General features: G+C 40.4%; 2 protein-coding genes across 4 annotated transcripts in view; both read left to right on the forward strand.

The window, feature by feature from the left end:
* TTC27 (tetratricopeptide repeat domain 27) overlaps positions 1-3,931 on the forward strand; it is a 169,856-nt gene extending 165,925 nt beyond the window's left edge. For 2 of the 3 annotated variants that reach the window (XM_078784402.1, XM_078784404.1), the window contains one exon: positions 3,507-3,931. In XM_078784402.1, the coding sequence (XP_078640528.1) occupies positions 3,507-3,623 (117 nt within the window). In that variant the 3' untranslated portion in view covers positions 3,624-3,931. The remainder of the gene's footprint in view (positions 1-3,506) is intronic. The other variant, XM_078784403.1, reaches the window with a different exon arrangement.
* A 1,281-nt stretch (positions 3,932-5,212) lies between these two features.
* The window catches only part of LTBP1 (latent transforming growth factor beta binding protein 1), a 343,539-nt gene continuing 324,924 nt past the window's right edge, over positions 5,213-23,827 (forward strand). The window contains exons 1-2 of the mRNA XM_068129074.2: positions 5,213-5,685; positions 6,699-6,769. Coding sequence (XP_067985175.2) covers positions 5,405-5,685; positions 6,699-6,769 — 352 coding nt within the window. The 5' untranslated portion in view covers positions 5,213-5,404. The remainder of the gene's footprint in view (positions 5,686-6,698; positions 6,770-23,827) is intronic.

Raw genomic sequence — 23,827 nt, forward strand, 5'->3', positions numbered from 1 at the left:
AGGGGAGGAGTGAGCGAGGAGTTTAAGAGGGGAGGGGTGAGGGGGAAGTTTAGGAGGGGAGGGGTGTGTTGGGATTTTAGAAAGTGTTGGACGATTAATGGAAAACGAACATTTATTGCAAAATGAGTTTCTTGTGATTTTCAAGTCAGAGATCCGTTTGAAAACGTTGGAGGAGGGGTTGAATGCAGGTGAGTTTAGGGAATGTTGAAAGGAATTTATTTTTGAAATGGAGTGATTTGATGAGCAAGTCGAAGACAACCTTTTAAAGAGGAAGAAGAAAAGCATGTTATAATATACAACAGAATACAACACTGCAGGGGAAAGTTTAAACATTTTTAACGAAACCGTGAAAACTATATGGGGAATTCCCTGAAGTGAGGGCATGGAGGCTAAAGGGGATGAAGGATTCCAGAACAGGTTCAGAAGCAGGAACAGAAGAATAGGGGATTGACAGCCAGGTGAGGGGAGAACGAAGGAACAGAGAGGTGTATTAGCAATTGTGTTAGTATGGGAGGAGGGGCCTACTTTTTAAATTCTTCGTGAATTTATTTTTTTTGAAGGTTAGGTGAAAGTGGATCTCAAGAAGAAGGAGAAAGGTTGAAGGAGTATGGTGAAAACTAGAATTGGAAAAGTATCGACTGGAGAGGATTGAGATATGAAGGAAGGAGAGAAAACGGGTGGGGTGAAACACGTGGTCGCGGTCGGGGGAGGGGAAGCCACGAGGAGAGAAGGAAATTATTATTAAGATTTTTTTTGTTTGAGTTTTTTTTAAATTAAGACTTTAATTTAAACAAAGGGTAAGATGTTTGGGGGAAGTAAGGGGTGAAAAGAAAGACAAAGAAAAAAGCAATACAGTGAGAGAACGAAAATAAATAGACAACAAACGACTGTCGAGGAGACAGGGAATCCTCAAGGGACCAGGCTCCAAATGCGGCACGAACAAAACGACTATTACACACAGGTATGCACGAATTACAACCGAGATCTTACTAGAAACACACAGTAGACACATACACAGTAAAATAAACAGTCCAGTTTGGACAAAAACACAAATGGGGAAATTCCTAACTTTGATGACGTGGAGAGCTTGGAAGAACAGTACCTCGCCAGCAGAACCGGAAGCGGAAGTTCGATTTCATAATCAATTTGCTGTTACATAAGGTAACTCGAGGTCAAAAGGCCACGAAATGCCCCATCTTAGAGTTTCTCATGATCGCCTCTTACATTGGCTTAAAAATGCATTAACTTAATGGTGTCGACCAACAACTCTGAGGCGTGCCACACAAAAGAAGAAGAATAAGTGGAAGAATAAGAAGCCTCTTACATGGAGTCGGAAGGTCCTATATTAACTTTTGTTGTTTATGCTGTTGGATGACCACAGAGGCGGGGTACTCATCTCAAGTTGTGTATCTCATCTCAAGTTGTTTATTTGATACTCATAATGAATAGAAGATAGGTCATGCATTCAAAAGTGCCAGGTGGTGAGGCACAAGGAATAGGTTATCAGCTGACAGTTTTTATTTAATATTTACATCAATATTAGAGCCATCATTGAATGTCCTTAAATTCTGGCAGCTTTCATCAACCATTCCAGCACAAGTCTCTGTGCACGACTTGCCATTTGTACTACATACACAATCAGGTCAGTGACATGCACAGATCATTGAGTCACAGCCTATGAGTACATGGAATCCTGCCCTGCACGGCTGTGGTCCTAGTTCCCTGCCTTTTTAGGTATGCACCTAACTTTGCGGAGGACACGTGTTGAACCATAGCTCCAGGGAGTTGAGGACACTGCAATAAGTGAGGCAGGGGGCAGCAACCTCAGACGTATGAACCCCAGACAGTCTCCAATTGTCTTTCATTCGAAGTAATATTCCCCAGTATAGTTTTATGCTCTGTGAGGTTCTTCCTCATCACTCCCATTACTCCATCTATCACTGGCACAATGTTGATGCTCTTTAGTTTCCAGGTTCTCTTCACTTCATTTTTCAGACCCTGGTACTTGGTCATTTTCTTAATTTCCTCGTTATTTTAATGAAAGTCCCTGGGTACTGAGACCTCAATTAGCAATGCTGGCTTATTTCTTATTTTTTTGTGTACTATGTCGAGGCTCATGTAAGAGCTTACGCATAGAACATATAATAAAGGGAGCGGGAGACAAGAGGGGGAGAGAGAGGGAAGTACAACAGTAGACAACAGGGACATCGGGAGATCGATCGAAGACAGAGGGCAGAGGCGGGATACACGGGATAAACAAGGAATTTAAAGGAAGTGGGTTGGAGTGTATTAACGGGGGTAGAAAATATCAAGGGTTTGGATGGGGGAAGATAAGAGATGGTGGTGAACAGCTGTTTTGAAGACCTGGAGGGTGGAGTGGGATTGAAGAGAGTGAGGGAGTTTGTTCCAGAGGTGGGAGAAAAGAGGAATGAAAGAGTGAAGGTGAGCAGAGAGTCTTGATTTTGGCAGATTCACCAGATGAGGGTTGCTGGCAGATCTTGTGTATCCTGCTGGAATATTAGAGGGACAAAGCACAGACAGAGCAGGGGGGGCAAGGCCGGAGAGGAGTCGGTAGAAGACAGAAAGACCACTGCCTGCCTGCGGTGAGAGAGTGAAAGGCCCTCAGAATCAGCTTCATCACGGGAGATTTCAATGATCCTGAAAGCTTTGGTTTGGTTTCTCATCATGAGGCCGAGCTCGGTGGGAAGCAGGAGCACCAGCAGTGACGTAACAGTGACGGCTTTCTTCCTTTTTGTATTTTGAGTGCTATATCCGGTCACAATGCTTTGTTTTCCATGTTCACAACAACATGCTCGATGGGCTATTTTCAAGTCATACATGAGCAATACATCCTCGTTTTCAACGATTGCTTTTGGTTTGTACCTTTTTTCACTGTAAGATATGTTACCCTGACACGTGTTATCACAAGGTGGCTACACGGGTTGTTGTCAGCACTAGCAGTGACGACTTTCTTGTCAGTTGTTTTCCCTTTCTTCCTTTTGACGACCATGATACATTTCTTGATCTTCACGTTTGGGAGGGCATCCCAAACTTTCAGCTCATAATTATTTTTCAGTGCCTGCCCTACAATAGCTAATATTTGGGTAGTGCCTATCTTGCCATTGTTGTGAATTATGCTTCTGCCGATGAAATATTAATCAAAGATCGATTAATTGATTTGGGTTTGTTTTCTTTAGACACTTTAGACACTGTTTGGTGTGTTTGATTTCTTTGGGTTTTTTTCTTTAAAGTATTATAATTTTTTGCAATCTTTTCTTCATTTGGTGAATATTCAGACTCGGCCACAATTTGTGAACCTCTTTTGGACAGAGCAGAGCAAACAATTTTTTGCGCCGATCACTGAATATAAAAATAAAAGTTTACTAGAAGGATCTTCTTGACTGACATTGGATGAAAGGCATACCTGCAGTTTATTGAAATAATTGCTTGACCTCAAAGGACGCGTCTGAGTCGATGATCACGGTGTTTGGTGGTGATTATTCCAGCAGGAACATGTAGACATGGTTACGGGAGTCGTAAGAGAAGATCTGGCCGAGGTGATGGAAACCATGGACGCTTTGCTCACGGAGGCGACTGAACTTGAGAATCGCACTCCGCAATGACTTGCAAGAACTGTTGATTTTCGAGCAACAATTTTTTTGCCTCAATTGATCGGTGTAACCTCTTTCCCACCTGTGGGGTGGGAGAGGGAGGAAGGTGTATTTTGTGCGTCGGAGCAATGAATTTGTCAGCAGATTCGATCTGTGAGCTGTTTTACATCCTTTTGTTGGTGGTATTTTTGTACACACTCTAAACAAAAATAAATACCATATGCATTGTGTTGCTCTTATCTTTTGTGAGCAGTTTTTTTAAATTTAGTTTTTTGCTGATCGTGGTTGACGATGCTCGTGGAAATAAATTGCGAAATATATATCGAATGCTGCTTGTTTATGTTTCCTGGCATTGCTCTTTGTTCTTGATTTCATGAACGAGCTCGTGGTGCGTCATTCGAGTGTTTCGGAGGGAACCTCCTTGAACACAACTGACCCGGTGGACGCAAGGCCAGAGCCGCTGACTCCAATCGTGTGCATCTGCACAGCATCCATTTATTCAACTTTGTGTTAATTTATTTTTTTGTTTTTTTGCATACAAGATCGAGGCTCGTGTAAGAGCTAACATTAATCACAAAAAAACAGACACATAAAACATAATAAAGGGAGCGGGAGACAAGATTGGGAGAGAGGGGGAAGCACACAAGTACAACAGTAGAGAACAGGTACATCAGGAGATCTGTGGGAGGGAGAGGGCTTGGGGGGAGGTGGCATTGGAAGTGGAGGGGGGTGGGGGGGGAGGTATCAAACACTTCTCCGACTGATCAGAGTTTGGCGAAGCTGAGACATGCGGATGAAACGTGTGACCGAACTGTGCAATAGTCAGACCCCGCCTATGCCCCCAAACATCCCACAAGGGATGACAAAGTCTATCTTCTTCCCAATCCAGTTTCAATTTGTCTGCGTCAACAGATGCAACCAACTTTGAAATTAACGGGATTGATTAACAGGCCTTGCGGTTTTTATCGCCTTTTTGTCATTACCATCATTGGCTCCCAGGAAGCTGTTTGTTCAAAAGTGCATGGAACGAATAATGTGGACGTCACCGACTTCACTTCGAGACCCTGTGGTTTGTCTGAGAAAGTTTGTCCGACGCTTCACGTGAGCATTTCACGATGGAATAACAGAGGCGGGTAGGTTAAAGAATAAAATCAAAACCTTTCGTGTAAATAGACATCATGGAAGGCACGCGAGGTTCTGCCAAATCCCCGGCGGACAAGTGCGGTTATTCCGGCATTCTGCTGAGCTGTCTCCCCGTCTCACTCTTGAGAATGTTTTTGCTCCTTATATAAAGTATTGCTTTCCATTTGTGCATTTCTCTTTGGGCAGCCGGAATTGTATTTCGTCTCGCGGAACATATTTAAAAGTCGAGTTCACAAACTTTCTTTTTTTCGCGTTGACGAAGTTTCGCCAAAGTCCTTTGAAAGTTGCCGCGAGGGCGATGCTTAACAAGGCTGTTCGTGGTACGAGGATCTGTGAGTCAGGGTGGTGGGTGTTGGAGACGGGGGTTTCCCCGGTGTGTGCTGCACTTGGAGGTTGTGGGGACGGAGGGGGGATTCTCGCGCTGGCACCGCCCCGTGAGGTGCGCCTGGGCTAAGGCTACGACACAGCGGGCGGGACACCGAGGCCGCGTGCTCGCCAGTTCACACCTGCACGGGACGCTGTGGATCGGGCAGGACCTGGAGGCTCTCGCAAGATCCGTGCATCGATCCACCCGTGCTTGGGGCGAGGTTGGGTCGACGCCTTGACCCCGAAGTTCCGCCTCGAGTTCGGAAATCTTTTCTCGGCGGGTTATGGCGAGGGCAGGCTCCTTGCACACCGTGCTGCTGCTGTGTCTCGCAGCGCTCGCCATCCCCCAGCGGACCACTTACCGACACTATGCATACGTGCTACGGTCCAACCGGCAGGGGGTCACGACGTCCGCGCAGCATGAGCGGCGGGTCTTGGGAACGAGGAGCGCATTCCACCCGTACCTGCATCGCCACGCGCTTCAGCGTGCCCCGGAGGCGTCACAGAGGAGCAGGCGGACGGGGACACCAGGGCCTGCAGGGCGGAACGTGGCGCACTTGACGCGGTATGCGGGTTCCCCGTTCATTAGATCCACACAATATGGTGCGAGTACAGAGAGACCATGGGAATCACATATCCGCGCTGGGAAGTGGCAACCCAACCCTCCCTCACTCCTTTCCCTTCAAAACCCTGGATTCGAAATAAAAAGTTTAAACTTCAGGGATCATATATTTATATGTATGTATGTGTGTATATATGTATGTATATATCAGATATGTATGTATATATCAGATATGTAGGCCTATGTATGTATATATCAGATATGTATGTTTGTATATATATGTATGTATATATCAGATATGTATGTATGTATGTGTGTATGTATATGTATGTATATAATATGTATATATATATATATATATATATATATATATCTGTATGTGTATGTATGTCTGTATGTATATGTGTATGTATGTATATGTATATGTATGTCTGTATGTGTATTTATGTATATGTGTATATATCATATGTATGTATGTGTATATATCATATGTATGTATGTGTATATATGTATGTATGTGTATGTATGTATGTATGTATGTATGTTTGTATGTGTGTCTACTCGTATGTATATATACACACACGTCAAGCTGAATCCTGATTTGCACTTAAGCGTTGTACTTGTAGCTCATGATGAGATGTGAACACGTGGATCCTGCTGCTGTTAAAGTTCTCCCAAGTTCACACTGTTTCTCTCGTCCGTGAGCGGGGTCACGCATCTCTCGGTGGAAGGTGCGGTGGCGCACGCAGCATTCCCACCGCACTGTACGTGCCATATAGGTATATAACAAAAGAGTGGATTTGATTTGACAAAGCGGAGTATCCTCACTATACGTCAAAAAGTAAACTGAAATACAGTTTTGTACAAGCCATGCCCATCGTCTATTCTATTGTACAGTAATTCCAATTCGTAATCATGACCTGATTTTGCAGTTTCGCGGTTTGTTTTGCCTCCCATTATATCATTGTACACGTACGGACATTGTACACACGTCATGTACCACTCCCCACCCGCAGAGTGAACGAGTGCGGGGCGCGGTGCTGCGCAGGTTGGGAGCGCACCCCGGGCTCTCGGCGATGCACACAACGTGAGTGCGCAGTTTTGACCACGAGTGCTTCTTCATACTCCCTCGCGTTGCTCTCCGTACTTTATTCTGCATGGTATAACACGTATGACGTGCACGTACTCTGGTATAACACGTACTCTGCCTCTATTAGACTTAACTGACCTATGTTTAAACACAGAGGAATTCCGTGTTTATAAATGGGTCTCTGAGTGCACAAAGCTCCGGAAACGTGTCCATAGTGTTTACCCCGAGGTCCGTTTGGGGCTTTTTTGGGGTTTCCTTTAAATAAAACAAAATTTTCTACCCCGCACACGAGGAAAGCTCACTTTACAAATTTTTTTTCATTGTGCAGGTTCCACTTGTTTATTATACGTGATGTTGTGCAGACCAAGATATGCTCGGTAATGCGTGACCTTGTTGCTTTATAAATAAAGTTTGAGTTGCTGTGAATGAGCCACATGGGATTGTGGGCCTCGAGGGAAAGGGACTGCAAATCCTCTAAACCTTCAGTTTTTGTCGAACTCCACCTTGGATTGCGAAAGTTTTCTCATCAAGGTTGTGTTTAAGGTGGTGGCTTTCGGATGCATGGTCGTAGGTGGACGTGTTCAATGAACGGGTCCATTAACCTGTTTGGTGTGGTGAGGTTGTGCGGACATGGCTGAACGTGGTAAGCTTATTTTAAAATGGTTGTTGTGTAGGATTTGGGGAATCTCTGGATTATTGGGTTGGATTCCTCTTGCCGGTGTGGGTCACATTCCAATGGATGATTCTAGGCAATGGCAAACCACTTTAAGCATTGTTGAATGAAAGGGCATGGGAAAAGGAAAACCGTTTGTGGAGATGGTGGTTGTGGAGCAGAGTCATGGTGGAGTGTGTTCGTGGTGATAATTGGTTGGAAATCAACATTCTCTTATATTTATGGGTTAAGTTAAATCATATTAACAAAGTTCTACAAACATATATTTTGTTTTCTGCATTGTATCTGGAATTGGAAGGGTGGGGGAATATTTCCTATTTTTCTTCAAAATACGCATATGCCATCGCTCTTCTTTTTCGTTGTTGCTGTCTACATATTACATATGCAAAATGGTGGAATATTTTTTGTCCTTTCCCCCAGCCTCTTTCATTCCTCATCTCACTCATTTTGTTCCTTAGACTGCTCCCCCTCCTTGCCACTTACTAGTTTCTCTTCAAATTTCCTTCCCCTATTCTCTTTTATTCTGTTATTCAGTTTTACCTTATCCTCCATCATTCCCTTCCTTCCAATTCCCCATATTGCTCAAGCTACCCCATACCCCTCTCTGTTTTTATAGATTATCGAAAAGTTTTGATTGTGTTGATCTTGAATTGATGTGGATTATGTGAAGAGAAATGGGGCTGTTGGAGCACCTGACATGTCTGATAAGAAGCTTGTCCACGAAACAAGCGACAGTAACAACAGAATATGGAAAGACAGAATGGTTTAGAATAGAAAAGGGATCAGACAGGGGTGATTTCTGACCCCTTACTTATTCCACCTGAGAGTGAGTACATCATGAGGACATCAAATTTGGATGATATCGAGGCTGGAGTCAGGATTGGAGGAAGATATACGAACACTAAAGCATGCTGATGACACTACTCTATTGGCAGAAAGTAAAGACAACTTCATAAAGCTGCTGCAGATAGTGAAGAAGGAAAGTGAAATAGTATTTATTGAAATCTAAAAAAAAAATCTTGTGAACTGTGAAGATCGATGTGTTCATATTGGGAGCCGATCACGTGTAAATAGTGTAACGTTTCATTGTCCTGTGTTCTAATATTGAAGTGAGTGGAGAATGTAGAGGAGGAATGAATGGACGGTTCTCGTTGTTGAGAACAACAATGTCAGGATTAACAAAGATCTGGAAAAACAAAGATGTGATAAAACAAACCAAGAGGAGGCTGGTGAATGATCTGGTATTTCCAGTTGCAATGTATTGATGTGTGAGTGGTGGACAGTGAAAAAGAAAGGAAGAAGATGCACAGTTTGTAAATGTGGTGTTGGAGATTAATGTAAAAAATTTGATGGACTGCAAGAAGAACAAACAAATCGGTGCTTGAAGAAATTAGACCACCATGTACATTAGAGGTGATGATGCTGTCATACTTTGGACACATAATTCATGCGGAAAACGAAAGTGGAGAAATCAACCATGCTGGCTATGGCTTGGGGAAAGAAGAGGAAGAGGTAGATCATACACGTGCTGGATGAATGGGGTAAAGGCTTCAACCAAGGTGTCTGCCAGAGGTTTGGTTAACAGTACAGGATAGGGATGTTTGAAGACATCTGATCATTAATGTTAACAGCAGTGGGCCACGACATGACAGAATTAGATAACCCAGACCCCAACCCCAAACTTTTCAATTCATATATGTACATGTATATTGTGAACCGTGGTGAGATTGCCCATGCTTTTGTCTGTCTCCTGTTTTAGTGGCCACTTCCTGCACTGCGTTTGAAAAGCTGCGCACGCACGTAGGCAAAGCGCTGAACATTCAATTTTGAAATGATTGGAGAGCAAGCATGCATAATGTTGATGCCAAATTTGATTTCGCAAGTCGAGTATTCTACACTCGTTTTAAACAAGTCCAGCCTCTACCTCTCGATGTTAAACCAGCATTTTGCAGTGCGTTGTATAAGTAGCTCAGATCTTTGCTCTTGGTGAAACCAAGAGTGCAACACAATTAACCTTTTTAAAGTCCATGAAATAATTAAAATTGATAGATCAACTAAAACTTTTCCCAACACTGGGGACGGGAACTTTTACTTGATTTTCCCGGACGGGTACTTTTGCTTGTACATCTACCATATAAATCACAATGTCAGTTTGTGTGTTTGTACAGATGTCTGTCCCCCTTCATAAGGGTAGGTTTAAAGGCCCATCTTTTAACACCAATGTGTATTCACTACAGTCTATTTTTGAGGATAAAACAAACTCGAAAAACATTTTTTATAAAACAGTAATTCTTTCTCTTTTATTGGAATTGTAAACGTTGGCTTGCAAACCGAGCCTCAAGGGCGGTGTACAGAAGCGTTTTTTTAAAATAACAATAAATACAAGGTGCAGGGAGGTGAAATTCGCTGCACGTGATGTGCAATGGGCTCAGAGTAAAACCAGTGTTCATTTACATCCGTATGACGTCTAATAAATGAAAAAGATAAAAGCACACCTGACACGAGGCCGAGGCTTGACTTTCGCATGCTCATGAGGCTGCACCATCAAATAAACTGTTCCAACCTGTCATATTTGACAGGCTTTTAAACTAGTTGCATTAGATTATGTAAATAGTCACTTAACCGAGGTTCCCTTTTTTGAAAAAAACAAGTACTAGATAGTTGACATGTGATGAAATGTACAAAATGAAGGTAACACTGTGAAGGGAATACCATGAAAGTGTAGATGAAGATTAAAATTGGCAATAAAATTACCAGGTCCCAAACGAATTTGATACAAAATGATGACTTTTTATATCTAGAAAAGTGTTTTTACAGGTTGTAAGCTTCTCTGGAAATTTGATAAATATGCTCATAAAAATATTTTAAAATACGTTTCAATGTTTGACGAATATGCTTTTATATTGGCTTGTTTGACCTTCACAACTGAGCACATACATGCTGGATCCCATGTTCATATTCCAAGACTGTGTTTGATTGCTTTCTTTTATATACAAATGTCAAAGCAACAGCGGTCATTGGGACATTTTTACGTATATTGTGCATGCAAGATAAGGATTGTTACCTAAAATGCCTCACAAAACTTCTTTAAAAAGCTGAAAATACTTGGAAAAGTATCTGATAGAAAGGGGTGTGCACAAGAAAGGGCTCTGCACAAGGAAAGAGTTGGAGAACTTTCTCAGCTCGTCCCAAAGGGCTGAGATATTGTAGCTGCCCGTACTGCAGACACAACAATGTTGACCGTTGCAAGGCCCGAATAACTGTGGATGTGCACATTCGACCCAAACCCTCATTCGTCACTGCCAGTGAGTGAACTTTGAACCATGTGGGGAGTACCTCCAGTGAACATGGCAGGCTTGGTGATTTATTAATGGATGTCTGCAGTTGGAAGACAATACTGTGCATAATTATCCACAAAGTATCCACGACTCTTCGATAAAGGACATCCTAACGACGTGAAAATACGCAAAGCTTGTGGTCGCTATACTTGCATGGAAGCAGGATTTACCAGGCCAACTTCCCTGAATGAGACACTCTGTCTGGTTTGGGTGCTTCTAAACTGCAATGGGAAGGTTGTATATTGGACTTGTGAATGTACAGGGTAAGTTAAAAGCAAGTTTTGATTATATTTATGAGTAATCATGTTGGTTGAGGGGTTTGGGGAGTGAGAGCTATGTGGGCTGTTATAAATATATATTTTTTGTTTGGTTACAAGGCCAGAAAATAAATTATACTGGATTTTTACATTTATTGGTGAAAGGAGAAGTGTGTGCATGTGTATGCACGCCTTCCACTTGTATGAACAGAAAATGGTAGTAACTCGACATCTCATCCACAAATATTTCTCGTAATTCCTATAAATTTCCGTGCATCCGATTTGCATCCAGGAACAAAACAATTATAGTTTAAACCACTATGTAATTGCCACTCTTTTGTTTCAATGCTAAAAAAATTGTTTGAAAGACTATTTCACTTACAAATTTTGTCTGAGCAACGGCAGGTTAAAAGTGTCCCGGCTAGCAGAAGTGAGTCACTGAAAATGCAGACTCAGCACATGCTGAAAGGCCTTGCTGGCATACGTACATTATTTTGAAAGTCCCATATTATGGACAGGTTAATGTCCCCAGAATTGGCGTAATTTACTCTGACTTCTGATAGAGGCTTCCACGAGGCAGTCCCACATACACATTTATGAGTACATCGAGAGAAATGGGGTCCTCTCCTGACTCGTAACCCCCCGAGTGTAACCACAAGTTTTCAACTCATTCCGTCCAGCGGTTCAGGAGTGTAGAGTCATATAATGCGCAAACACCCTTCTCAAATTATATGTACAGTGTATATATATATATATATATATATATATATATATATATATATATATATATATATATATATATATACTGTATATATACAGACCTGGCATTTAATATGGAATATTTTTTTTGTGGGGGTGAACTTACTTTTCAAGATGACTTAGAACCAAAAGTTCATTGGAATTATGTTGAAATTATTCTAGATTTTGTCAATGTGACCTTTAAAAGAAACAAAAACCACATTTGACATTTCGAAGCAAATAAATTGATCCTTGAAAGTGATGTGAACTGATATCGAACTTAATTCACGGACAGTACTGTGTTAAACCTCTGTACGTTTTCCAGAAGTATCTCTTTATTTTGCACATTAGCCAATTTTTTTTTTCAACAAAAACAAAAGCTAAATTATGACTGGGATTACGGACAGTAAAATTACAGTTCAGTATTTCCTGTAACCCCCACGAGCATTCAGCAGAGCACGTACACGTCGAGGCATGCTGTTGACGAGATTTGCCAAGGTTTGGACAGGAATTGCTTGCCATGCAGTGACAATAGCCTGCTGCAATTTACGCACAGAGATCGGCTCCTGGTCCAAGTTGTCGATTTGACGCGTTAATTCTGCCCACAAGTTCTCTGTCGGATTCATATCCGGGGACATGTCAGGCCACTCCATATGCTTTACACCACGGTCAGCAAGAAAGTGTTGGATCATGCGAGCACGATGAGGCCGTGCATTGTCATCTTGGAAGACAAAGTTTCCTCGAAAGGCTGCACGAGCAAATGGAAGCAATGTTTCTTCCAGAATGACCCTGTACTTGAACTGGTTCAGGTTTCCATTCAGAACAACCAGTTCCGTTTTGCCCCCTGCATGAAAAGCAGCCCAAACGGTCACCCCACCACTTCCAGCTTGGACTCTTGGCATTATACAATCTTCGTTGTGGGCTTCATGCACTTGTCTGTGCACTCGGACGTGGCCCTATTGACGATAGACCAGAAATCTAGACTCGTCACTGAAGATCACGTGATTCCAGTGTCCTGGCTGCCATTGACGGTGCTCTCTGGCCCACTGCAATCGGCGCTGGCTGTGTTGTCTGGTCAGGCGTGGCTTTCTCAGGGGATGCCTGGCACGATAGCCTGCTTGAACCAGTCATTGGTTGACTAGCCTTCTGGATACAGGCACATTTGTCAGTTGCTGCCACTCAGCCCTCAGCCGATTAGCTGACTTGGTACGGCCATTGTAGACTAACCGGTACAGCTGGCGATCATCTCTCCTTGTGGTTCTGCGTGGACGTCCTGGCCTCGGTATTGGAGTAGGGACACCCCTCTGAGCATTTCGTTTCAGGATCTTTGACACCTGACCTTGAGTGATGCCATACTGCCGAGCAATAGCACGCTGTTTCATGCCAGAATTTCGTAAAGCCACCACTCCATGACAAACAGCATTGTCAAGTTGACGGACCATCTCCAGAGGAAGCGGCAATAGACTGGGGATAATGTGAGGCCATCTGAACTTTTGTAGACGTGCAGCAGTTGTTTTCCACGAATACAGAACACAACAACCCTTATATACCCGATTGTGAAGCCAATCGTCAAATGTACCTGTCCTTACATTTTGTCACGCCACCTGTGATATAATCCTGTTATTAACTTCTTGCTGCGAAAGACAGTGACATGGTTCTTTCAACAAAGACATCACCGAAGTGTAAAAGAAACTCACCAGATTGATATACTGAGTTCAGAAAGTAAACCCAAGTCAAGAAAAAAAAATATATTCCATATTAAATGCCAAGTCTGTATATATATATATATATATATATATACTTTATATATATATATACTTTATATATATATATATATATATATATATATATATATATATATGTGTGTGTGTGTGTGTGTGTGTGTGTGTGTGTGTGTGTGTGTGTGTGTGTGTGTGTGTGTGTGTGTGGTGTGTATATATATATATATGTGGCGGGCCATGTGAAAAGGGGGCTTATGGGTGTTCCTTGGGTAAACTGACTTTTCATCGTTTTCTGACCACCCTAAGCCCCCTTTTTACGTGGCGCGCCATATATATATATATATATATATATAAATATATATATATATATATAGATATATATATATAGATTATATATATAGATTATATATATATATATATATATATATATATATATATATATATATATATATAGATATATAATATATATATATATATATATATATAGATATATATATATATATATATATAGATATATATAGATATATATATATATATATATATATATATATATATATATATATATATATATAGATATACAGTATATATTATATATATATGTATATATATATATATATGTATATATATATATATAGATATACAGTATATATATATATGTATATATATATATATATCTATATATATATATATATTATATATATATATATATATATATATATATATATATATATATATATAGTATATGTATATATACAGTATATATATATATATATATGTACATATATATATATGTACATATATATATATATATATATATATATATATATATATATATATATATATATATATATATATATTATATATACAGACTTGGCATTTAATATGGAATTTTTTTTTTTTCTTGACTTGGGTTTACCTTCTTAACTCAGCATATCAATCCGGTGGGTTTCTTTTACACTTTGGTGATTTATTTGTTAAAAGCACCATGTAACTGATTGTCTGTCGCAGCAAGAAGTCAACAACAGGATTATATCACAGGTGGCGTGGCAAAATGTACGGACAGGTGCATTTGATGATTGGCTTCACAGTCGGGTATACAAGGGTTGTTGCGTTCTGTATTAGTGGAAAACAACTGCTGCACGTCTCCAAAAGTTATTGCCGCTTCCTCTGGAGATGGTCCGTCACCTCGACAATGTTGTTTGTCATGGAGTGGTGGCTTTACGAAATTACGGCATGAAACAGCGTGCTATTGCTCGGCAGTATGGCATCACTCAAGGTCAGGTGTCATAGATCCTGAAACGAAATGCTCAGAGGGGTGTCCCTACTCCAATACCGAGGCCAGGACGTCCCCGCAGAACCACAAGGAGGGATGATCGCCAGCTGCACCGGTTAGTCCGCAATGGCCGTACCAAGTCAGCAAATCGGCTTTGGGCTGAGTGGCAGCAACTGACAAATGTGCCTGTATCCAGAAGGCCAGTGAACCAACGACTGGTTCAAGCAGGCTATCGTGCCAGACGTCCCCTGAGAAAGCCACGCCTGACCAGACAACACCGCCAGCGCTGATTGCAGTGGGCCAGAGAGCACCATCAATGGCAGCCAGGACACTGGAATCACCTGATCTTCAGTGACGAGTCTAGATTTCTGGTCTATCGTCAAGATGGCCACGTCCGAGTGCGCAGACAAGTGCATGAAACCTACAACAAAGATTGTATAGTGCCAAGAGTCCAAGCTGGAGGTGGTGGGGTGACCGTTTGGGCTGCTTTTCATGCAGGGGGCAAAACTGACCTGGTTGTTCTGAATGGAAACCTGAACCAGTTCAAGCAGGGCCATTCTGGAAGAAACATTGCTTCCATTTGCTCGTGCAGCCTTTGGAGGAAACTTTGTCTTCCAAGATGACAATGCACGGCCTCATTGTGCTCGCATGATCCAACACTTTCTTGCTGACCATGGTGTAGAGCATATGGAGTGGCCTGCCATGTCCCCGGATATGAATCCGATAGAGAACTTGTGGGCAGAATTAACGCATCAAATCGACCACTTGGACCAGCAGCCGACCTCTGTGCGTGAATTACAGCAGGCTATTGTCACTGCATGGCAAGCGATTCCTGTCCAAACCTGGGCAAATCTCGTGAACAGCATGCCTCAACATGGACGTGCTCTCCTGAATGCTCATGGGGGTAACACGAAGTACTGAACTGTAATTTTACTGTCCGTAATCCCAGTCGTAATTTAACTTTTGTTTTTGTTAAAAAGAAATTTGGCTAATGTGCAAAATAAAGAGATACTTCTGGAAAACGTACAGAAGTTTAACACAGTACTGTCCATGAATTGAGTTCGATATCAGTTTACATCACTTTCAAGGATCAATTTATTTGTTTCGAAATGTCAAATGTGGTTTTTGTTTCTTTTAAATGTGACATTAACAAAATCTAGAATAATTTCAACATAATTCCAATGAAGTTTTGGTTCTAAGACATCTTGAAAAGTAAGTTCACCCCCACAAAAAAAATATTCCATATTAAATGCCAAGTCTGTATATATATATATATATATATATATATATATATATATATATATTATATAGCGCATATATATATATATATATGGCATATATATATGGCGCATATATATATATATATATATATATATATATATATATATATATATATATATATATATATATATATATATATATATATCGCATATATATATACCGCATATATACATATATATATGGCGCATATATATATATGGCGCATATATATATATATATATATATATATATATAGCGCATATATATAGCGCATATATATAGCGCATATATATATATATATATATATAGCGCATATATATATATATATAGCGCATATATATATATATATAGCGCATATATATATATATATATATATATATATATATATATATATATACACACACACACACACACACACACACACACACACACACACACACACACACACACACACACACACACACAGTCACGTGAAAAAGTAAGTACACCCCATGTAAAGTTTTGACTTTTTCAACATATTTCAACATACAGCTATTTGATCTTCATTTCAACAATATTGAGAGATAAAGGTGATATAATATAACAAATATCATGAAACATTTACATTTTGTATTCCATTGTATAATTTAAATAAACATAAATGCAAATTTCGCATGTGGAAAAAGTAAGTACACCCTTGGCTCTAATAGGTGTTATTGCCCCCTTTGGCAGAAACAACCTCAAGTAGGCGTTTCTTATAACTGTCTACCAGTCTCTGACATTGTCTGGGAGAAATTTTTGCCCACTCCTCCATGCAGAATTATTTCAGCTGTCTGATGTTTGAGGGGTTTCTTGCATGCACAGCTTGTTTCAAATCCCACCACATCATCTCGATGGGATTTAGATCCGGGCTTTGACTTGGCCATTCCAGAACCCGCCATTTCTTTCTTTTCAGCCATTCTTTGGTGGATTTACTGGGATCTTTAGGGTCATTGTCATGTTGCAATGTCCACCTTTGGTTGAGCTACCACTTTCCAACAGATGGCCTCACATTATCCTCAAGCACCCTCTGGTACAATGCAGAATTCATAGTGGATTCTATGATGGTGAGCTGCCCAGGCCCTGATGCAGCAAAGCTGCCCCAAACCATAATATTTGCACCACCATGCTTTACAGTTGGTATGAGGTTCTTGTGGTCAAATGCTGTCTTTGGTTTTCGCCAAACATGTCTTCTAGTACTGTGGCCAAATAGCTCTACCTTTGACTCATCTGTCCAGAGCACATTGTTCCAGAAGTGTTGGTCTTTGCCTAGGTGTTCATTGGCAAACTTTAGTCTTGCCCTGATGTTCTTTCTGAACAGCAAAGGTTTCCTCCTGGCACACCTCCCATGTAGATCAAATTTGTGCAGCCTCTTTCTCATGGTAGACTCGTGCACTTTGACATCAACAGTGGCAAGTGCTACCTGTAGGTCCCGTGATGACATTCTGGGGGTTCTTAGAGACTTCTTTCAACATCTTGCGGTCTGCTCTCGGGCTGAACTTGCTGGGGCGGCCTGGCCTGAACAAGTTGGCAGTTGTTTGGAATCTTCTCCACTTCCGGACAGTCGAATGATTGATTTCAAATTGTTTGGAGATCTTTTTAAATCCCTTCCCAGACTCGAAGGCATCTATAACCTTCTTTCTGAAGGCCTCAGAGAGCTCTTTTGATCTAGGCATGGTGACGCCGCACACCAACAACAAAGAGCAAACCAAACTAAATGTCTGAGGTTTAAATAAGACAGGTTCCTCCAAGATCCTCTCTAACGATGTTCTAATCATTTGCACCTGAGCTGGTGCACCTGATTCTAATTTTAGGTATTTGAAGTAGTGATAAATGTAGGGGTGTACTTACTTTTTCCACATGCGAAATTTGCATTTATGTTTGTTTAAATTATACAATGGACTACAAAATGTAAATGTTTCATGATATTTATTATATTGTATCAGCTTTATCTATCAATATTGTTGAAATGAAGATCAAATAGCTGTATGTTGAAATATGTTGAAAAAGTCAAAACTTTACATGGGGTGTACTTACTTTTTCATGTGACTGTATATATATATATATGTGTGTATATATATATATACATACATACATACATACATACATATGGGTGTTCCTTTTTTGGTATTTGGGTATTTTAGGTATATACCTTTTTAGGTATATATAATATATATATATAGAGTAAGAGGATAACATGCACAAAACATGTAATACAAATTAACCTTGATACACACACAAAATAATCTTATCAACACGTTCTTGAAAAAGAAACATTTCTCGCGTGACTTCAACCTTCCCGCTCAACTTCGAACAGTGTTAGCAGTTAACTTGCATCCTGATTGCTTACTCCACAAATGCCTTTGGAAACCCTCGGCAAGTCATTGCTCTTGGGGAAAGGCTTAAGAACCCACAAGAACCACACTATAATAAATGTTGAGGATTCAGTCACATGACAACAAAAGGTGTCGTTGAAAGTGCAAGGAGCACTTATTGGCCTTTTTGAACATCAGAAATACCATAATGTTCTGATCCACCCCCATTCCCTCGCATACCATGCTTTGGATAATAGCACTCTGACCCACCCAAGTACAGTGCAAAGTAAATGGGGCCTTTAAAGTAAAACCAGAAATCCCTTGGATCCTTCCTGATGCAAATGCCAAACGACAAACGACAAAGGGCAAGCGCTTTACTGACTCTCAAAGGATCAAAGGGGAAAAAGACAACGCAAAAGAGAGGTTAAGTAACGAGAAAGGATGAGGGTGATTATAAAAGGATTGGGTAGGGGTGGGGGTGTCAGCAAGAAACAAAGAGGGGGGAGTGTTAGTACTAAGCATGAGGTGGGGGTGTCAGCAAGAAACAAAGAGGGGGGAGTGTTAGTACTAAGCATGAGGTGATGATGGGCAGCACTCTTCAAGGACTGGAGAGGTGTGTGGGGGAGGAGCGGGGGTGAAAGATTCAACAGGCATATAATAAGGATCAGTTGATTCCACAGATGAGAGAATAGGGGGTGGAAAGGGTGGAGGTGAGAATCCAGCTTGAGATAAGTCAAGGTTGGCACCCTGCCGTTTTCATGAAATTTAATAGGTATGAGAAGTCATTTCAGCTTTTGAAATTCTCCATTTCGACCGCTAGTGGGTGCTAGAGCTTTAACACTAAATTTCGATTTACGTGTTGAGTTTTGCACATGATGGCTGAGTCAGGTTAAAAATATATATTTAAAAGTAAAGCTCAGGTAATGTATATTTCTCCATGATTTTTTGTGTTTTGTTTTATAACTTCATAAGTCGCAATAAATGTGACACATGCACAATAGGCCAAATGTCAATTTAAGGACCCAATCCCATTGAGTCTTTTGACTTTAAGCTCATCAATTTTTATTTAAATCTATCAATTCTCTGCAAGTGAAAGACTTGAGGGTACCATGTGAAGGTTTTGGTTTATTATATATATATATATATATACACAGTACTATGTAAAGGTTTTGGGTTATTTTCACTTACGTGGTGCTGTTCTCCATGAAACTTTTGTGGGAAGTTAGAAGTGTGTATTAATTATTGGGAGATAAAAATTCAAATTTCTGTGAAAGTCATTTTAATATTACATATACCTTTAAGTATATAAAATAAATTGGGAAATTGAAAAAATTCTCTTTTTGCCATATATATTATATAATATTGAGGCTAGTAATATCCACTTACAACAAAGAAAATATGCATTATAGACTGAAAGAGAATCAAAGGGGGAGACAAAATGCACAGACAATGTAAATGACAGTTTGTGGATTTTTGTACATTAAATGATACGTTATTGAAGTGATCAACACCAGTTACATTTCTGAAAATTACAAGAAACCACAATAATATTTACAAATTTGTAAATATGTGAAATTAGTTTTCATCAGTTTTGTTCCCTTTCTTGAAAGTTTTGAGTGGGTTCAGAATGGTGCCAAGGAAGCAACTTTCAGCAGAACAGCATGTAAAGATCCAAACCCCTCTGAGAAGGGCCTACAATGACTTAAATAGCAGAAAAGCTGAAGATCTCCTGCAGTAGTGTGAGTGTAAGGCCTGAAGGAAACTGGCTTAGTACAAGACAAGAAAAGGCCAGGAAGACTCAGAATAACCTCCCCAAGGCAAGCACTTGTAGTTGCTCAGCTTGTGTGATGGAAGATAATCAAGTCAGCAGCTGACAAATTATATGAGAGCAGGCCTGAACATGAACATCTCGTTGTGCAGAAGGCTGGTTGCAGCAGTCTCCATGGCAAAATTGCAGCAAAGAGACCACTACTGAGACCACAGAATAAGGTGAAAAGACTGACGTTTGAAAGTAACACGAAGATTGGGCAACTGAACAATGGAATCGGGTACTCTGGTCTGAAGAATCGAAGTTTTAACTTTTTGGATTAAAGGGACGCCAGTTCGCATGCCCAAGACCTGGAGAACGTTACAACATATAATGTTTGCAGCCAACTGTTAAGGCTCTGCAGCTGCCTGGAGTTATCCATCAGCCTTTAGGATAGGAAATCTTGTTATAATCGATGGCACGCTAACAAAAGAGACATACGTACAAGCAGATACTGCGGCACCACACAGTTCCTCGTGGAAATGGTTTAATCAGAAGATGATTCATTTTCCAACAATATAATGACCCGAAACACACTTTCAATGTAGTAAAACAGTATTTTGAGATTTGGAGAACAAGGTTACACCTGGTTCCAAGTGTAAGAACACCTGCCACCCCAGAGTCCGGACATGAGTCCCATCGAGGCCATATGGGATGACCTGGAAACAGCTAAGAACAAGAGGAACCCAACTAACTTCACAGAACTGTGGAATGTACTGTAGGAAATTTGGCATAATATTTGTCAGAGCGGTTCATTCGTATACAGGAAGCATGGGTAAAAGAGGGATGGAAATCAAGAAGGCAAAGGCCGGAAACACAAAGTATTGTCTGATATTATAAAGTGACACTGTTCTTAGTATTTACCGAAGCAATTTGTTTCATACCATGCACATTTATAAAGGCAGCTGTCAATTTACAATAATAAACACATTTGACTCTTATCACTGGTAATTTGACAAAGTTTCGCTGAAGTAGGAATATCATTGGAATAACCAAAACTTTTGCCCGATACTATATATTTTTATTTTTTATTTTTTTTTGAGCTGTCAGGATGGCCTAGACTCCGAGAGGAATGCACGCTCGTCTCTGAACTGTCTAGCCTGGGCTCCAGTTTGGGCCCAGATATATGTATGTGTAGTGTATATATATATATATATATATATATATATATATATATATATATATATATATATATATATATATATAATATATTTATATATATATATATATTGTTGCGGTTTTGAGAACCCCTCACTTTGTAAATAATACTTGTAAATAATTTCCATCAGTTAAAAGGTCAAAGGTCGCACCCATAGGTAGGCCACAGCAACACGTAGGACACCATAGGACTTTCAGTTATTTCCTTAGTATGTGTTTCAGATGAGGCTGTGTTCCCAATAGTTGAATCTGCGTTGCATTAATTAAATAAGGTAGGCCCCATTCGCTTCTTTGCCAGCCGCTCTCTCCAAGCGGAGCTTTGCCAACCGCTCATGTTATGTCTGGGAGACTGGGACACATCACATGCCGGAAAGGTTCGTAAATAAGTGGGGAGAGACGAATTTTTTAAAGAAAAGCCAGATGACTTTCCCTCTTCATGGCCCCGGTGTTTTGAGTTATTTTTGTTTGTTTGTGTTTTTAATTGTTCAATTGTTTTTCTCTAACCCCTGCTGTTTTTAATTGTTTGGAGCCATTGCTCTATAATGTCCTCTGATCTGGTGGAATCACTTTTCCCCTCTCCTCCTTAAACATGCTAAATATGCTCCTCCCCCTACTCATAATCTCCTCCCACTCCCCTTTCCTCTCTCTCCCCATTTGAACTTTCACATTTCCGTAAGCCTTTCTCCCTCCTATTATCCGCAACAATTCCTTTTCTCGATTTTAATTTGTCACTTTGTCCTGATACTGTATTGGCCCTGACGTCATGACATTTCTGAACATATTATGGTGACGCATCGCCCACAGGCTATGCAAGCATTTCTGCAATCCGATATACTTGTTCCAGCAGAATGTACCATATGGTATAGCATTTATGATGTGCCTCTACCAATCTCGCTTGACTGCGCATCTGTACATTAAGTAGTTTTTTGTGAGTCATATCAGAAAGACTTTGTGAGAATATAAGAAAGTTATGAGAAAGAATATAAGAAAGAATTTTTGTGAGTTATAAAAGAAAGTCATCAAAGAATGGAGAGACTGTATATTAATTTTATTATGAGGACTATCTCATCATCTTTTGGTGGAAAGTTATTTGAATGTTGAGCGAGACAAATGTGGGAACGACCTGCTCCTGAGTCTGTGTAGTTCAGGGCCTGCTTCATGTATTTTTTACTTATTACCTCCGCCACCAAAGGTGGATGGAGGTTGTTTTTTCACCCCTGTCTGTCTGTCCGTTTGCAAACAAAATATCTCAAAATGTTGTGGACGGATTCCGACGAAAGTTGGCAGAGATGTAGTGTATGCAACAAGGACGAAATGATTAGATTTTGGTGAAGATACGGATTAGGATCCGGCTACTATAATGTTTTTTAAATAATTTTTATTTATAAATATTCTATAACTATAATTTTATTTTTTTTCAAGCCTGGTGTTGGCTAGAGTGGTGTTGGCTTAGCGGTCAGGGTGCCGGCTTGGGATCCTAGGATCCTGGGTTCGAATCCCGGTCGATCACTGAATTAACACCAGGGGGATTGACTCAGCCTGTCATCCTTCCGAGGTCGGCAAATTGAGTATCAGTTGGTGGGATGAATGATCCCGGTGTGTACCCCGATTCAGAATAGGTACATCGTAATTCGTATCCCTGAGCATCGTAAGAGGCGACCAAGGGTTGGCGTCAGGAAGGGCATCCGGCCATAAAAAAAAAACATCGCCTCAAACAGGGAACCATGATTGTCATGGGGCCCGCAAGGCTAACCCCCGCTCTAGCGGGGAAAAAATGGCCTTAAAACGATCATTCATTCATATTCTACTATAATGTTTTTAACATGATTCTTCATCATTGTTAGATGGGGCCAAAAACGATACATAGCAGGATATCTGAAAAAGTTATAGATGGATTTGGACGAAACTTGCTGGCGAGGTTGGGTGTCTGACAAGGACGATTTGATTCGATTTTGGTGAAGATCTGAATATGCATTCGGATATGAGCATTATTTAATTACTCCCGCTAGGGAGTAATGCATTCGATCGTGTCCGTCCGTCCGTGTGTGTGTGTGTGTGTGTGTGTGTGTGTGTGTTCGTGTGTTTGTGAACAAGATATCTGGAAAAGTTCTGAACGGATTTGGATGAAAGTTGGTGGGATGATTGCCCTTGGGATAAGGAAGAATTGGTTAGTTTTTGGTGAAGCTCAGGATATTATTCCGGATCCAGGAATTTTTTGAAGGATTTTTTACCATTGGAAGATAGGGCTCATTTTTTTTTTAACATTATCTTCTATATATTCTATATTTAACATTGTGATATGAAAATAGTTTTCATATTTGTTGTAAATGTCGTTTAAACTCGTGGTTATGCGTTACATTAATCAATGTTCATTTTTTTTTTCTAATAAAGACATATTCTGTCATTTTAAAACCACCAAAGTGTGTATTAGGTTTCCCCGTTTCATAAAATGTATCGTTTGATACGTATAATGCTTTAAAACTGTTTTTTTGTTGTT

This window comes from Myxine glutinosa, chromosome 9, assembly GCF_964187855.1.
Source record: "Myxine glutinosa chromosome 9, kmMyxGlut1.1, whole genome shotgun sequence".
NCBI lineage: Eukaryota > Metazoa > Chordata > Myxini > Myxiniformes > Myxinidae > Myxine > Myxine glutinosa.